Consider the following 18,401-nt stretch of genomic DNA (forward strand, 5'->3'; position numbering starts at 1 on the left):
TGGCCCAGAGGCCAAAACCCTGCGAGAGCATTTAATATTCGATAGTACCCGCCTCCGGTTTTCCATTCGTGATTATAAGCTGGAAATCTTATTCTAATTTCATTTCTTTCCACACCAATGTTAAAATCAGAATTTCATCCGTGCACGTCTGAAGTGTACTGTAATATCTTGAAGATCGACTTCTCGCCGGAATTTCGGCCAAAGTAAAGGCAAAATGCAGTCCCCTCCTTTGAGGAGTTTTACTTGTAAGTTCGCCTTATTTTCTGATTGCAGATATTGTGTTAAGGTTTGTAGTATTTCAGTTTTAGCACATGCCAAAATGGACTGAATAGCGTATACGCAGTGCGATTTAAACAATCTCATGAAATTCCCTCAGTTCTATTATTTTGTCAATCCTCTTGGTGTAAATGACTTTTAGTGGCATTTTGAACGTTTGTAAGGTCTGCATTTACCTGAGAATTACAAAAGATAAATACCAAGCTCAAACCCGTTAAACGCCAATATGAGCCCTAACACCGACACAACTAAAACAATTTTGTTTTGAATGCTGTAAACTTTGAACACACACATCGCCTGATATTTCAATGTCATTTAACGGCTGAGCTTTTCAGGAGCCCATCAACACTAATCCTAGTGACATTGAGGCCAAAACCTGCTTTTTTCTACGGAAGGCCCATTTTCACCCAAAGGCATTGCGCAATGCGTTGAATTTCGCACACAGACGGAAAATCCCAAAAATCACCCTATCAAAACGCTGGAACTATTTCAAAACAACAAGACAAGCGCGGAATGTCTTTTGGGTGACAATGGGCCTTTTACTTGAAAAAGTAATAATTCTGGTTCCGACAACTTTCCTGTGAACGCTATGCTGCAAGGGAGATGGGACATTCCAATTCCCAAAGAGAATTAGTTGTGATATTGGAATGCCTTTTACTTTACAGGATTAGATCTTGAAAGCGGTGCTCAATATCTAATAATTGTAAAAGCAATCTCCTTTGCCCGACTTGTCACCAAGGCTTCATCTGACGGCTTCACCGTTGATTTTACTCCTCCTACGGCCAGCCAAGCACGAATGGGATCTGGCGCAGAGCTTGTTGAATATCAATCAGACTTGACCAAGTTGACCGTCAGGTAAGCAACCTTGGATAGTCATAGGTCCGAATTATTATTATTATTATTATTATTATTATTATTATTATTATTATTATTATTATTATTATTATTATTATATTATGTAGAATCAAGCACAGGGTTTTTCCCTGTGGAGAATAATCCAGTCAAGTCTCATCCCGAGACCTTAGACTTCCAGCACTATTCTGAAGATATGTGCCGATCCGAGGAGTGCCGACTTTTGCATCGTTCTTGTTCGGTCCTTAATTCCTAGTTGCTCCAGGTGGCCTGCCAGATTCTATGACACTGAACCCAATGCACCTACTACCACTGGCACCACTTTTGTCCTTGATTTCCAGATCGTTTTAATCTCTCTTGCCAGGTCTTGGTACTTTTCATACTTTTCAGTTTCTTTCTGCAGTACGTTGCTATCTCCGGGATTGTTTCCTTTGCCTTCTTTTTCTGAATTACAATGTCTGGCCTCCTGTGATGGATTTCACGATCTGTTTGGATGGTAAAGTCCCACAACAGTTTTACTTCCTCATTCTCCTCTACGCTTTTGGGGGAATGCTCATACCATTTGTCACTGCACTCAACTCCATATTCCTTGCACAACTCCCAATGTATGGCCGCTCAATTGCAACAACATCATGTCTCTGTTTATATTCTGTCTACACAAGCCTGGAGCAACAACACAACATAGGCTGCACAGTTTCATCGTGACTACCACACATTCTGTATTTGGATGATACATTTTGGTTTTCGATTCTGGCTTTTAGGGCGTTTGTTCTTAGTGCCTGGTCCTGCGCGGCAACAATAAGCCCTTCTGTTTCCTTCGTCAGTTCACCAGTTCTTATCCAATTCCAGAAAACACCAGATAGGTCCTCTGTTTCTCTCTTGAACTGCCCATCCAGCTGATTTCCAGACCAGTCCTCAGTTCTTTTCCTCTAACTTTGCTTATACTCCTTTGGTGTTTCAATTTCATCGACATTCTTCCTCTTCCATGCAGCTCTCAACAAACGTTCCCGGCTCTGGCTTATGTAGACATTGATATTTCTTTCTTCAGTATTTATGGCGTCCTCAACACTAATTAGCCTACGACCTCCTTCTCTCCTTAGTAAGTACAGACGGCTTACGTTGGACCTGAGATGAAGAGCACGATGGATGGTTAATAGTTTCCTGGTCTTACGCTCCAATTCAGCAAGCTCACTCTTTGCCCTGTTTTCTATTCCTTCACTGTACCGAAGTAGAGATACAGCCTAGCTGTTAATAGCCTTTTATAACATTACCAGCATTTAACTTTGAGGATAAAGTTTTCTTCACTCTCCTACTGTACTCCTTCTTCATACTTCTCTTCACTTCTTCATGAATAATGTCATCGGCCTCCAACACCCCCAGATATTTACAACCTTCAACATAATCTCCAATACTTCGGATAATTCTTCCATCAGGCAATCTTATGCCCTCTGAACTAACGAGCTTGCCTTTTTTCATTACCATCATTGCGCACTTCTGGATTCCAAAATCTATACCAATGTCACTGGAGAACAACCGGACAGTATGTACAAGTGAGTTAATTTTCTTCTCATTTCTTCCATATAATTTCAGATCGTCCATAAACAATAAATGAGTTATCCTGCCCTCTTTCTTACTGAGTTGGTGACCTGCTGCTGATTCGATCAGTACACTACTGAGAGGTAGCATTGCAATCACAAATAGCAAAGGGGATAAGGAATACCCCTGGAATATTCCTCTCCTGATGGACACTTCACCAAGCTCCTTACCACATGTTGTTACTTGTGTTTTCCAGGACTCCATGCTTTCCCTCATTAGCCGTTTGATGTTATCTGCAACCCCTAAGATCAAGTGTTTCCAATAACCAGGAATGGGGTACAGAATCATACGCCTTCTTATAATCGATGCAAGCAATTGCTTAGTTGGTTTTCCTCCGCTTGCAGTCACGAAGTATTGCTTTATCTATAACCAGTGGGTCCTTTGTTCCTCTGCTTTCCTTTCGGCAACCTTTCTGCTCATATGGTAACAATGAGCTCTGGTGGAGACGTTGGTGCAAGTCGCCTCTGCTATGATCCCTGTGAGTACTTTCCTCATTATGGGTAAGCATGTTATTGGCCTGTAGTTTCCCACAGCACTCCCTTTCGCCTTGTCTTAATAGCTTTGATCAGCAGAACAGTTCATCCCTTTGTCATCTATTCGGGAATGCCCCTTCCATCAAGGCATTCTAGCAGCTGCAACGCCATCCGTTGATGTAGTTTCTTCATGCTCTTCAACCAGAATCCCTGTACGTTATCGGGGCCGGGTGCCTTCCAGTTGGGATCTTCCTTAAAATTGCTCGTAGCTTTTCAATATCAGTTGTCATATCATCTTGTTGTTCTACCTGGGTCTTTCCCTTTAGGTCATTTAAGCAAGCAGCATCTCTTCTGTGTTCCACTGGCCGGTCTCAAAGATTACTCCAAAACTCTCTGGCTTCATTAGCATCAGGGATCGGTTGGTCTCTTCCCTGTGGGTCATCAAGTTCTTTGTAAAACTGCCTCTGGTTAATCTCAATAACCGGTTGTGCAGGTATTGCTAAATTCGGTTATTGTATCGCTTGACTTTATGAGGTTTTGCACTGATACGCTGTTTCAGTTCTTCAATCAAAACTGCGACCCCCTAGGTTTCCATTTTGTACTTTCTCCACAACTGATTCTTGATTCTCGGCCTACTGCACTCATTTCTACAGACTTGCTCAAGTCGGCTGAGGTTTTTTCGCAGCTGATCCATCTGTCCTTGTAGCCGTCTTTTCCACCATGGTTCTTTGGTTGCTTTCTTCTTGCCAGTCTTTCAGTCACTACTACAGCAGTGGCATACAGTAGCCTGTTGGTTTCTGAGATGTCTTTTGTTTGTATTTGGGCAGCTACTTCTGCTACAACCTGCAGCTCTTCTCTTATCCTCCCCATTCCTTTCCAAGTCTGATTTCTGGTATTTGAAGTAATCAACAGATTTGATGGAATTTCCATTGAGATCCTTGATGCCATCACTTCGGTCTTGGTTTGAAGCTTGTGAATTCAGTCTTTTTAGCATTGATGAATAGACCGACTTCCCGACTTCGCTTGATATCTCTTCGATTATGTGAAGGGGAGTTGTTGCATCCTTCATATAGTCTGAGAAAACAGCAGGATCATCTGCGTACTCAGCGTCCATAATTTTAATGGCTAAATGACAGCGGCTAGCTCTTCGTTTTGGTCAGAGGGAAACCAAGGCCTTTTCGTGAATCCAATGCCTTCCTCAGAACATAATCCAGACAGATAGTTGATCAATATCTTTTATAACATCTTTCACGATTTACTCAACGATTGCGTTTTTACACAAACTTGTAAAAAATGGTTGATTGGTGTCAGCGTGAAAAAAATTCAAGACTTTTCAAGGAGTGAGTTAGGTGAGGAAACATTCGGATAGGCAAAAATATTCAAAGTTAGATTAAAAGCCAGTTTGCTGTAAGGCCAATTGGTGTTTATCTATATTTGAGACGGTAGCCGGTCAACGAAGAGCGCGAGAGAAGGGTCTTTTTCGTGCAATCGTGTCTTTAACGACAATGATGTAAGTATTATTTTGGAGAGGAAGGGCGCTTTCACCAAATAGTTATCTCACATACGGCCTGAAACGAAATGAAAAGAAATTAACAGAAATCAAATTTATTGCTGGTCTTTTATGACATGGAAAACTGAGTGCCCGGGTGAAAACTTGTATGTATGGCGTAGAGTATGGGAATTCATCATATTCCACAAAGGAGGTATAAGTTCGTCAATTTACGCTTAATATCTTATTTAGTTGATATTGGCTTCTTCTCTTATGTGCTAAACTCACAGACTTTTATGACCTTTTCTTTCTCCTAGTTGGTCTCCCTTCATTGAACCTGAAAGCAGCATCTCGCACTATCACGTATGTATCAGTACAATTCCGGACAACTGCAGTATCACTCCCTTCATTGACGTTGGCCTCAATACAAGCTTAACTGTGAGTCCTCTACAGCTCCGCCATGGAGAATCATATTTCGCCGTCGTGCAAGGAACTAATCGCGTAGGACTATCATCGGAAACGACCTCTAACCGGATCTTGATAGACGCAACACCTCCTTCGTTCAAAGATATCGACAACTTGTCCAGTAACTCGACACATGTTCCGGAAATCACCCCAGAGAATTCCCGACGTGAAATGGAGCTTTCTGGAAACTCGATAAAAACCAGCTCTCGAGTTCGCTTCAGTTGCTCCGAAGAGCTTTTGACCTCCAGCTGGGATGAGTTTGAAGACCAGGAGAGCAGTCTGGAGCGATATGACTGGTGCGTTGGGACATCAAAGGCACAATGCAACGTGTTAACTTTAAAATCCGTTGGATTGAAACCAAAAGGCGCAGCAATAGTCAAGAAACTTGCGTCGGGTACGTTGCTTTATGCTACTGTCTTTGCTGTAAACGGAGCTGGTCTTAAAACTCGTGTAGTGTCAGAGCAATGCAGAGTCATCTCTGTAGCACCGAAGATTTTGGAGGTCACTGACATTCCCAGCGTGAACGCAAGTGATCTGACAGATATAGACTGGGAAGCAATGATGCAAACTTTATCTCTTCGCTGGGAAATCATCGGACAGGCGATTAACGACATCTCACGCTTGCGTATTGAAGTAGCCGTCACACAGTCTTCGTCAAACATTTCGGTGCCACAACTTCTCACGGACAGGTCCTGGAACGGGGAACCGATCGTGCATGATTTCATGGATGTGTTGTCTTGGCAACAAAATGTTACCATCCGTAGTGTGCCCACGGAACCATGGGAACGTTACCGAGGTATTGTAAGGGTCTGGAACGAGGGTGGCATTTTCACTGAGGCTGCTAGCGATGGACTAAGAATTGAGCCTTCAGCGCCTCCAAAGAGGAGCTTAACGCTCCACGATTTGGCCCCAGAACAGGAGCATTTACGATGGTTGCCAAACTTAACGCTACCCGAAGTTAACAGAAGTGCGTTAGACGATGATGTCAAGTACGTATCTTCTCCAGAGGACGTAAAGATTATCGTCAGAGGCAGCTCTAACCAAACCAGCAACAAAACAGCCTTTTTACTGGATCACAATCTTTTCAGCCCCAGTGTGGAACTTAAAATCATTGTGCAAAGGGTCACATCGGACAAGAACGAAAGCAATACCACTGAAGACTCGAGCATAATGCAAGTGCTTCCAGGGTTTGCTGATCCCGATGGACCCTGCTGTGCTAAGTGCCCGGTAGACCAAGAAACTGTGTTCACTGACACGCACTTTAAAACCACCTTACCGTCCGAAAGGTTTGGCGCTTCCCTTGTCCATTTGCTAAATGGCTATTTTGCTGTCTCATCAGCTGAAAGAGCATTTGCCTTACCGCTTAAAGATCGAAGTGCGAAGCACTTAACCATGCGTGATGACATCGGTGGCTCCATTGAAAAGCCCATAAAAGTAGTATCACATAACAACCATATGGTGTTCTCCTCAAGTGGGAAAGCACACCTTTATGTTAGCGGCACGGATTTTCGTGGCAATATCCAGTTGACAAAGAGTGCAGTTTTTACAAAGTGCAAGAATGTATCAGTTGCTGCTTGTTACGCTGATGACACGTGGGCGGACGTACTAAGTCAGGTCATTTCCATCCATAGGAACGTTTTAACAATAGCCGCAACTAATCTGACCACGAATGCTAGCGTTGTGGGTATATTCCAGAAAAATAATGAAGTCTGGACATTTGTGGAAGCCCTTGGAGCAGATAAGAGGGATCCGAACTTCGGGCATTCGTTGTCTTTAAACGAGCTCCTCCTGGCGGTAGTAGAAGGGGAAAGGAAAAACTCGTGCATCTCGGTTTACTATATTCACTCAACTTCTCTGATGCAAACCATTTGCTTTGATGAGAATCAAAACTTCACTGGCCCTCTGTCTATTTATCTTACCGAAACTAATGCACTTGTGGTGGTATCGAAAGACTCAAGGTCAGCTAAAATTCTTCAACTAAATGCTACAACTCAGTCCTACCACGAAGAATGCAACTTTCTCGCTGTTGCACCATACGAGTTCTTGAGCGGATCTCTCGACGTCAACGCCCGCGATGGAGGTTTTGTTGTTGCCTTGGGTATGCAGACATTGGAAGGACGAGACGGGGTTCAAATTTTCGGTTTCCAAGGAATCTATACTAAGAATGAAGAGGGTGAGTGCGTTAAGCTTGGAAGAGCTATATCCAGAGAGAGTGGACGGAGAATGGATGATGGCCTTCCTCGAGCATCTGTCTCCTTCTCGGAGGATACAATCTTATTCGGCACTCCCAGTGTCCTTACTTGGCCTGGGCAAGGAGAGGCATTTGGTACTGGACGAGTGTATATGGCAACTTATTGCCCCATTAATCACTACCGCGTAAGAGTATCTCAAATAAATGGTTTTGGTTCCGCAAAATGTGTGCCTTGCAAGGAAGGCCGAAAGTCTTTTGGCGGTTTTGTAGACATGTGTTCATCTTGCCAAGAAACGAGGTGCTCAGTGCTACAAAGCGATGACCCGTTTAGTTTTACATCGAGTATATGCGATTCTGTCTCTTGCCTTTCGACATCGACGGTGGACAAAGAAACCAATGGATTGGACATCCACCTAATGAATGACTCGTTCTTTGTCCCTGGCGCAGAGAACCTCTATACTGTTGTATTTCTCGAGACAACACGAGCGGATCAATCAACGAGATCATTCTCGGATTCTTTCGTCATTGACTTGACAGCTCCTGAGGTTGGCATCGTGTACGATGGAATTGGCAGCGACCCAAATACAAACTGTTCGGAGAATACGACCTTTAGCGAAGACAGTCAGTGCTCCACTCGGAGCTTTAAAGACACTGATATTGACTTCACCAATGACACTCATGAGATCCACGCCAGGTGGATTGACTTCCTAGACAGCGAAAGTGACATAGTGGAGTATTTTTGGTGTGTGGGGACTCAACCAATGAGAGATGACATTCGAGTGTGCGAAAGCACAGGAATGAGGCCAAACGGAAGTCACTATGGACTTAATTTGCATCACAAGGATTCTTATTACATCACAGTTGTTGCCTGCAATGGAGCCCGCAGATGTTCAGCAACTCACAGTGATGGTGTTACCATAGACGCTACTCCACCTGAAATGGAATATGTCAGAGATGGGATCATGGGGCCAGACATGGACTTCCAGGTAAGGATTGGTTTTATTTCTGGTTTAGAATCCAGCCTCAACGAAGCAAGCACCCAACAATGTTGATCACTATTTCCAGAGGTCGCTTTACAAGTGTCTAAATACAGGGATTGGAAATTTTGATGAACTTATCAACAAAACGACTAGCTGTGTTAAAACGCTAAATCCTTTTTGAGGGTCGTCCAGGTGGATGTTCATGAGAGGTTGTCGCACAGTCGGAGGTCCGACTGCCCTTTCTTAAATTTCTTATTACATTATTTGCACCTTCCTGTCTTCTTATTGGCTCCCCGACTTTTATCATTCAGGGCGTTATTGGCAACCCATCAACCCTTGCACTGCCATTTTGAATTGTTTCGGGAAATTTATTGGCTCTTTGGAACGAGGTTGCAGGCTGATATCTGCCTGTTTTACTTCAAAGCGTTGTAAGAAAGACAATCTCGATGAATATGACTATTATTACAAAGGAGAAGCCTTCATTTCCTGAATGTTTACCATTGAATTTTCTTCGTCTAATAATCATTGCGTATGCACAAAAAAGTTGCTCTAAGACCCATTCCGCCAAGACGTAGTCCACAATTATATTTCATTGTGTATCTCCTTTGTAGGTCTTTGTTGACATCATCTTCGCCTATTTTGCTGCAAGAGACCCAGAGAGTGATGTGACGTCATACGAAGTAGCCTGGGGAACTGCACCTGGTTTGAGCGACGTAAAGGACTTTGAAGAGGTCACGAATACGACAATTTGGTTAGCTAAGTTCAAAGATAACGCTCTCGGTATAGGAAAAAAGTATTTCGCCATCGTGCGAGCTACAAATGGGGCTGGTTTACTTTCTGAAAAATTGTCCTCTAATGGCATCGTTGTCGGCAAGTCAGAATACGTCTTCGATAATGAATCGTCCGCCTCATTTTTCTTCGATACTGTAAATGTCAAAGAAGACGGGTCGCGTAAGGATGGAGGAGTGGGGCAGACATACGGCACATTAACTGTTCCTCAAGGCGCAGTTGAAGGGGAAGTAAAGCTGCGGTCTTTCAGCTTGGATGATCAAACGTTGAGCCAAAACGAGACGGAAGAGGGCCCTGTCAGCAATCCTGAAGTTACAAAGCCAAAGGTTTGTTGTTGCCACTCTGCTTGCATGGTAATTTAAATGAACGCTGACGACTGGGGGACGCATCTGACTTACTGACTGACTGATTGATTGATTGATTGATTGATTGATTGATTGACTGACTGGCTAACTGAATGAATGAGTGACTGGAAAGAGGGATGATGGGTGGATAAATAAAGGGAGGAAGGGACGGACAGACCGAGGAACGAACGCAGGAACAAACGAATGACAACTAACCAGAAGGTATAGTGCACAGATATAGTGCAGTCAATCGTGACTGAACGATTCACTAAACTCTTCAGCTTTCTGAGTGATTGGATGACTGTTTGACTTGCTGCCCAAGAGATTGAATGATAGGGACTAAACACAGTACCCAATTAATTGACCGAATGAAAGAAACGGTTTAACTGGGTCAATGCGGAAATTGACCACCGTAGAGCTATTGAAATCTGACGTTTCGAGCGTTAGTCAATCGTCGGAGTCCGCTGCGTTAGCCTGCCTTCTCTCCGACCAAGGGCTAAATCTCGAAACAGCAGATTTCAAATTTATCCACGGTGGTCAATTTACCATATCAACCCAAAAGACAAACCCATTTCTGTCTTTCAATTCCCCGCCGACGAAGGACCACAGTTTTATTAGAAACGGAGACCCCGTTATTCTAAATTGACTGACTGACTCACTCACTCATTCACATAGGGCACGTTCGATTGGCCGTATTTCGGAATAGGAATGCATGGAATAAAAGTTTGAAGTCCTTGGTTTTTGCGCAGTTCGCTTGTTTAGCAAATTACATCGAGTAAACAATCAATTTTCTTACATTCCGCTCTTTGAACTTTCTTCGTCAGCAATTCATGCTTGGAAACTACAGTTTTGTCATCAAAGCTTTGGATCCAGTGAACAATACAATTCAGGAAGGCTTTACTTTCGCGAAGCCGATCACTATTTCCATGTTCTACGACGTGGATAACTTGGTAAAAGCTAACAAAAAACATGTCAATAATGAAGTGACTAAGGAGGACGTAGACCCTGTGTTGTATCTATGGGACCCCACCAATGAAACCTGGTAAGTAACTGTATCTGATGCTAGTTTGAATCCGAAGAAAGAGAAAATGAAATGGTTAGAAGAGGTTCTCTTTTCCTAGGACCTATAGGACACAAGCCTAATTCTAATCGATAGGTCTTCCTCTTAGACGCTTTCGGGGTATCGTAGGAACTATAAGCAAATTAACGTAATGTGGTGAACTATGAGCAAATTAACGTAATGTGGTGATCGTCAACCAAGACACGGATAAATACGCTCAAACATGAGACAACAGTTTATTCTGCTGAAAAGCGAGCCCGTCGTCTTCTTTAAAGTTTCATATATAAAACACATATAATGTCTTTTAAACAAAATACTGCACTTACGGCACGGTTCGGTTCGTAAGTGGTCGTTTGAGGTCGATCTACCTAATAACATGCACATTTGTTCTCGTAGGACTGACGCTGCCCTCACGTGTCCGGAGCCGTGGAGTCACGTGAATCGATCCATCAAACTATTAACAGTAAACGTGTGTCACCTGACACAGTTTGCTTTCCTATGGTCATTTAAAGCAAAGCATGGCATTTTAATACTTGATAAAAACAGCTCTAGTGAGTACATTTTTTTTTTTTTGTTTATTTCTTTCGCTTCTCGTTTGACCACCACAACTACTGCCAATTGCTGTGGATCAGACCCCAACATTTAGAACTCCGTGTCTTTCTGGAAACTGTGCATGACTGTCCATAGTATTTACATGATTAAAGGACTTATGGTCAATCGTCTATATCCGAAAAGATAAGAAAATCTATAGCCATTCACACGTGTCATTAACAAAGGCAGCCCTTTCTCCTCAGTTATTTTAAGAATCCGTCCGATCGGCTCTACACTTAGTCCAACCGATACACCCAGGGTCGTCTTTTTAAGTTGGCTGGAACCAGTTCCCTCACTTTTAAGAGACCTTCTTATTAGAAGGGTTATAACTACTTTACTGTATTACGTAACAGTAATTTTTATGAAACACCAATTATTGCTTAACAAAATGCACCCACTATTGTGTAACGTAATAAGTTACCATGGAAACATGAAAGCTCTCCAGTGAAAGTCTTGCAGTTCTGTTTCCCCGCGCAACCTTTCAGTATAAGACAATCGTTTCAATGTGTTGATTTTACCCATTGCAGTTTACAACAAAGAGGGCGTGGTCGAAGTGTCCCGCACCCGACAAGTAACAAAAGTAGAAATCCCAGTTCGACGAGCGAAAGGCTCCCAGGGTGACATCACAGTCCAGTGGTCTCTGTATCGAAACGAGTCGTCACACGGCCCAGACCTCTTATGGCCAACATCCGGGAAGATCTCTTTAGCAGATGGCGAGTGGAACAAATCTTTCGTTGTCAACCTCGACGACGATGAGAAGGTTGCGCCACAGTCTGTGGTCTGGGTGCAACTTGATAAAACCACGGGTGGGGCCTTGCTAGGGTCACGTGATCAAACCATTGCGAAAGTTCGAATTACAGGAATAGAGAGTGAAGAGCAGATTTGGCACTGGATTGTCATAGGCGTGAGCGCTCTTGTCGCATTGATTTTGATTATTCTGTTTGTTGCGTGGAGGCTACGAAAGAAGAAGGCAAAAAAGCAAAGGTTAATCTACATCATTGTCTTTTTTTTAAATTAGGATTACTATGAAAAGGATGTGAATTTTTTCTTAATTACTGGTTGCTTTACCATTCTTCTATCACCGCTGTTTTGTTTAATTTCTTATTAATGCATCCATAGACATAGTTAGCGAATGTGAGAGAATGTTTTTAACACATATTAAATGAAAGGTGTTACAATTGAAGCCACTGGGAACTCGGAAAAATCCGAGCCCCAGATGGGATTCGAACCCACGACCCTCCGGGATCTAGTGCGGATGTTCTAACCACTGAGCTATTGGAGACTCTATGGTGAGCAAGGGTGAAATGTGGGCATTTGACTCGAGCTGCATCACGCAGCCACAGAGTCAAATATCGACTGACAGCATAGCTCATAACTGCATTGCGCAGTCACATTGAGAGCAACATTGAACGATGCGGCCAACCAACCACCAAAGTGAGCGAATGTGAGAGAATGTTTTTAACAATGTGTTAAATGTTTTAATGTGTTAAAAACATTCTCTCACATTCGCTCACTTTGGTGGTTGGTTGGCTGCATCGTTCAATGATGTATACTGTAGATGGCATGCATTGCATTCAATGTACAGTACATAGCAGAAACTAAACGACGTTTAAAACACCGTTTTAATGAACACCGCCGCACTTCAGATAACGCTAACACCAAATCCAAACCTACTACAGTCGCAGAACATTTCCTCTCCTCTCCCCACAACATCTCCAAGGACATGCAATTAATTCATATCGAAAAAATATTTTCTAACAGAGACTCGATCCGTAAGGCCAGGGAAGCTTTTTTAATTTTAAAAGGCAGGAAAATTGATCCCAACGGTCTTAATATCCGCGAAGAAACGTATTAGATTTCAGTTTATTATTTTGAGTGAGTTCCGTTATTTTTCCGTGACTCTTAGTATTTGAATTCAAATTTGTTGTAACTGCCATGTTTTATCACATTTTTCCCAGTATTACGTCAGCATCCATTTACTATATATATATGTACATAGAAGCAATTCAGTGTAAACTCTCATTGTACCTGAAGAAGGCTGGCTTGGCCAGCCGAAATATAGTACACCACTAAAATCAAATCTACGTACGTTGTATCGGCTCTTGCTTATAATATTTAGTTTGTCAACTTGAAATAACGCCGATCAGATCAAGCCACTGATCCAACGTACACCGACAGGAAAATTGTCCACGGTTGCTTGCTTCAAAACTCTATAATTGGGTGTACTCAGTAAAGCTCTCTTTGCCCGTGTTTTTGTCGTTTGCATCCATTTCAGCCGGACTTTGACTATTGCTACGTCATAACGTCGTTTGCATACACAAAAATAAAGATGGCAGTTTTCGATGTTAAAGTGCCCATTTTTGAAGCTTTATTGTTGCCTATTTAGGTCATATATAGCCCAAATGAGTAGTCAAGTATAACAACAAATGCAGGTTAAGACTTTTCGATCCAGAGAAACTTTTTCTAGGCCTTACTTTCCCTCTAACTAAGATTATAGATATCTATTAGAAGGTAATAGACCATTTTACCGTTCTGTACTCAGTTACCAGGCGCTGTTGGAGTTGACCTTGTTTTAATACAAACCTCGCTGCTTTTCTTTTGTAAATAGCAACTCGTTAGCATTACAACAACATGATTAACATGAGAAAAGCAATGGGGTTTTTATCAAAGAAAGGTTAACTCCCGCCTCGCTTTTGTTCAAATGCCTGGTAACTGAGCACTGTAAAATGGTCTATTTAGCGCTATCCTTGTTGCTATGTAATCCATTTGAACGTTAGCCCCAGTAGTGCAAATGACTTTGGAAAAACTAGTAGACTGACAAGGGGGGAAAATGAACCCACGACCTCCCGATTAATTCACAGTTTCTTTACTGTGGGTTCTTTTTGCGTAGGCATGTCGCTTACAGATCCACAGAGTCCGCACACACGAGAACCAAAAAAAGAATCAATACTAGCGGACTGGATTCGGACGATATCAGGAGGATGCATCCTGCCCAAGAGAATATCAAGGGGTAAGTGCCTAACGCTTTCTTTACAGGAGAGTTTCAATCAACTCCGTGATACCAAGGCTATAAATTTTGATATCCCTTAACATATCATTTGCATTCACGAGATGAACCATAAGGCAAGAGTGTTCAACGACAAAATGTTTTAGAAATCTAGCATGTCATGTCTAATGACCTTTCCACACATAAGGAGTACTCTATATTTAATAATGAACTATCGTGGGAAACGAGCAGCCATTTCCTTAGCACCAGCGAGCAGAGTGGTATCGAGTCTTTGTTGCCAGCAACGAAACGCCTCGGGAGTAAGCGACAGAAGTAAGTAAAGTAAGTAAAGTAAGTAAGTAAAGTAAGTAAGTAAAGTAAGTAAGTAAAGTAAGTAAGTAAAGTAAGTAAAGTAAAGTAAGTAAAGTAAAGTTAAGTAAGTAAAGTAAGTAAGTAAAGTAAGTAAGTAAAGTAAGTAAGTAAGTAAAGTAAAGTAAAGTAAAGTAAGTAAAGTAAGTAAAGTAAGTAAAGTAAGTAAGTAAAGTAAGTAAAGTAAAGTAAAGTAAGTAAAGTAAGTAAAGTAAAGAAAAGTAAGTAAGTAAAGTAAGTAAGTAAAGTAAGTAAGTAAAGCAAGTAAGTAAGTAAGTAAGTAAGTACAAACGACTAGCTTTAACGGGAATGGCTGTATCAATAAATTCAGTTGATACAACACTAAGGAGGTAAAGAAAACCTGGCTTTTTGAGAGTTAGGCCTTCGTCAGAGCGATTTGAATCAGCCGGACGAGAGAGTTCTGTATCTTGATCACGTTCAGTTTCGTGCCATTCGTAGGCCAGGTCACCAAGAAAGGAACAGTTAAAAATTTGTGTGTCTTAAGGATGGTGCCTACAAATTCAAAGGTATCTTTGCGCGATTTACTGAATATGCGAGAAATGTAGATCTTGAAATCCAAAAAGAAAATTGGGGGTAACCACGTATTTATTTATAAAAAGCTTTAAAATACAAAACAATGTATGGCGTTCTTTTCCAAATTGAAGCTTAATTATCTCTGAAAAATGCGTGGTTACCCCAAATTTTCTTTTTGGATACCAAGAGCAATTGCTAAATTCTGCTTTCTCCGCATGGTTTTGAACCACGCAAAAACATCCCTGTATTAATAAGCACTACCCATAGGAAATCCGAGTATCTCGAGATGCGCAGAACGTATGCGCAATAACAATAGTAAGCACCGTCCTTAAAAGGGCATTGCCACGCTATTTTAGTCAAACTTCAAAACACTAAAGGACGTCGTGGCAGCCATGAAGACCAAAACATAATGTTGTAGTTTTGTTGAAAATAGCCACTAAAGTGCACTGAAGCTACTTTTAACAAAAAGAATTGTTGTATGCAGCTAAGGATGGAGAGGATGGGAATGGATTGAACTTGAAATACATGGCCAATTTTTTCAAATTTGGAGACGGCGTCTTGAGAAAGTCTCCAAAAATACGAATAGCTCTTTGTGCCATTAATATATTTCATGTCTTCTCAGTGGGTTTCCAGGAATGCTATGCTTGTGAGCTACGGTACTAATTTAGATTTTTATCTTGTTTTGACTTAAAAATCGCAGATTTAGCATAACAGTGCTCCTTCAATTCCTCTTCTTAGCGCTGCGGTTGGTTTCTAACCTAAGTCCTTTTCTTAATTCTTTGATTTCAGAATCCTCCTTTCCCTGCCTGATTCTGGTGATGTCCATTTGATGACCCGCTTCAAAAGCGACGATTCTCAATTGGGTGAAGATAGTGATCATGGGAATTGTTCAGCAAAATGGTTGGCCCCCGAAAGAAAAATTTCAGGTGAGTGCAGTCGTTTCGTATAAAAATGCAGCATGCATGACAACGTTACGATCGTGGAAGTCGATGTCTTTTTATGACCAACTTAGTAAGAAGTTTAGCAGTCATGATTGCTCTTTCTGGCGAATTGCAAGCAGGCTGCGTGTATTTAGTTCAGCAGGAGGTCGCGACAAGCTTTTTAAAATACTCTTTGACCGGCAGCCACCCACAAATATTTCAGGCATCATTAAACGTGAGACACTGATACGTGAAATCATGACTAACGATAATAAAACGAGCTAAAGAACTTCGTCTGGCCTGGATCATTACCCTAAATGGTGTCATTTTATACACAGTAAATCGCTCGACTGCTGCCTCCCGTTGCATGTCTTGATGAACGTGGCTTAAAACCTCGGCAGTCCTCTCTCGTTGTATGTCTCTTATACGTGCCGTGCATGCACTTATTTTCCAGGTCGGTTGCGCAGGAAATCAAAAGAATCATATCGCCTGGGTCCCAAGGTTGATGTAACTCCAGCGGGCAGTGACGATGAACTGGAGAGGGAAACGTCTTTTATGAACTATAGTACCTTTAAACCAGTCGAGGGTTTTTCCAACCCTATACCCGTGAGCTGCGGAGAGGACGACTTTGATGACCTTAGTGTTGGAGACATGAAAAAGCGTCGGAGCTCAAAAACGAAAGAATTCCGGTAACTATATTTACAGTTTTGACATGAAAATAATAACAATCTTAAGTAATTGCAATAGAAAAGTAAACAATATTGTTTTAATTAAGAAATAAGTACTGACTGTATCAAACTGAACAAGGCAACAACTGGCGCAGTTGTGAGAGCACCACCTCTTTCACCAATGGTCCTGGGTCCGATTCCCGGCGGATTCAGAGTCATGTTCGATGAGTTGGTTTATTCTCTACTGGTTCTTCTTTTTGCCAAACATTCAACGATTCATTTATTCTACTCTAATTTGATTTGATGTCTAGTCTCCTTGGCCTGGGAAGTGAAAAACCATCATGAAATGAGTCACGAACATTCGTAGAATTTCCACATTCGAAACCTGTATCAACTTAATTTGGATTGTAACAGAAAGCAAGAGTCCATTACCCAAGAGTAGTTAGAATCTGGTATCAGGTTTGTCTCGTCAGCGTCAAAATAGTGTCTATTTTTAAACCAAGTTTTGTGGAAAAATAAAGAATAGACCAAATGTTGTATCTCTCGAGTATAAGATTCTTTGTGTATTGTACATGTATTTGTATTACAATATAGCATTCACATTTGAATGATATGGAAATACCTGGAACAAAACATCTTAATCACAAAGGGTTTGAATTGGGTACAACATTGAGTTAACCGATTTGGTATATTGTTTATTTTCCCGTAAACTTAATTTAAAATAGACACTTTTCTGACGCTGTTGGGGACTAGGCCATTCAATTTGGCTAATTCTTACTCTTGGTTTATGGAATCTTGCAGAAAGTTGATAAAAAATGGATGAAAGCAGTCGTCTCCCATGGGTGTGTAAATTGGGATATACAACTCCTATTGAAATCCTGAGCTGCACTTTTAAATTTGCCAGCCTGTATTTTTTTTTTCTTTTACCACATTTCCGTTTTAGTGCCACTCATGATCACTTCTGAAACGTTTGTCTTTCTCCTTTCATAGACAACGCGAAGATATCCACGATACACCTGATTTGACAGACAATGAGGGAAAGCTGGGGTTTATCACCTTTAAGCCTGCCTCTTACGTCAACGAAGGTGCCCACACTTCGGATGATGCCGAATCTGAACTGGAAAAGGAAAAATGAGTGACAGCCGAGTCACATTCACATTACATTTAAACCGCATTGTAGCAAGCATAGAGCCAGCCTAATTACTTCATGAGCTCATAAGCGTAAAATAGGTAATCATTTGAAACTAAAAATATGCCTTTTTGACAACAAAAAGTTGATAGTTGGAAAATAAATTTCTATACACCCACGAGCGTGTTTCCGCGATCCCGCTCGCGAACGCTAGGCGGGGAAGTAGGAAACCTTTTTTTTTTTCGGGTTTGGTTTCGATCTTACTCATTTGGTAGAGCTTTGATAAAGACGTATACCTTGATTACAGTTCTGAAATTATGTCGAATAATTCGAACTCGCTTTTCTCTCCATTTTAAAGCACTTTGAGAATGATCTATTTTGGATCAATTTACCCTCTGTAGAGGAATCAAGTGCACCCTTTTGATCAAAACGACGTTCATTTTGACTCCTTTTAATATCAGAATGAGATTGCATGAAATTGATCTTTCACTGAGACCTCAGCGAGTTTCCTATTGAAGCAACGCACTCGACAGTTTATTTTAAATTACTAGACCGGTTTTATATTAGTACTTCGGGTTCAGACTTGTTATATTGGAAAGCATCAATAAGCTGGTAGGTTTGCTAATAAAAGTTGTTGCATTTAAACACTGTTGATTTTGGTCTTTCTGCCGTATAGTACGCCAGTCGTC

General features: G+C 41.6%; 1 protein-coding gene across 1 annotated transcript in view; it reads left to right on the forward strand.

Moving 5' to 3' along the window:
• The window catches only part of LOC137992336 (uncharacterized), a 55,248-nt gene extending 36,894 nt beyond the window's left edge, over window positions 1-18,354 (forward strand). Inside the window, 10 exon segments of the mRNA XM_068837619.1 lie at window positions 942-1,131; window positions 5,004-8,328; window positions 8,934-9,437; window positions 10,280-10,497; window positions 10,912-11,066; window positions 11,634-12,090; window positions 13,997-14,116; window positions 15,785-15,921; window positions 16,370-16,604; window positions 17,574-18,354. Coding sequence (XP_068693720.1) covers window positions 942-1,131; window positions 5,004-8,328; window positions 8,934-9,437; window positions 10,280-10,497; window positions 10,912-11,066; window positions 11,634-12,090; window positions 13,997-14,116; window positions 15,785-15,921; window positions 16,370-16,604; window positions 17,574-17,718 — 5,486 coding nt within the window. The 3' untranslated portion in view covers window positions 17,719-18,354.
• The last annotated feature ends 47 nt before the right edge of the window (window positions 18,355-18,401 follow it).

The sequence above is a fragment of the Montipora foliosa genome, chromosome 2 (genome assembly GCF_036669935.1).
Source record: "Montipora foliosa isolate CH-2021 chromosome 2, ASM3666993v2, whole genome shotgun sequence".
Taxonomy (NCBI): Eukaryota; Metazoa; Cnidaria; class Anthozoa; order Scleractinia; family Acroporidae; genus Montipora; species Montipora foliosa.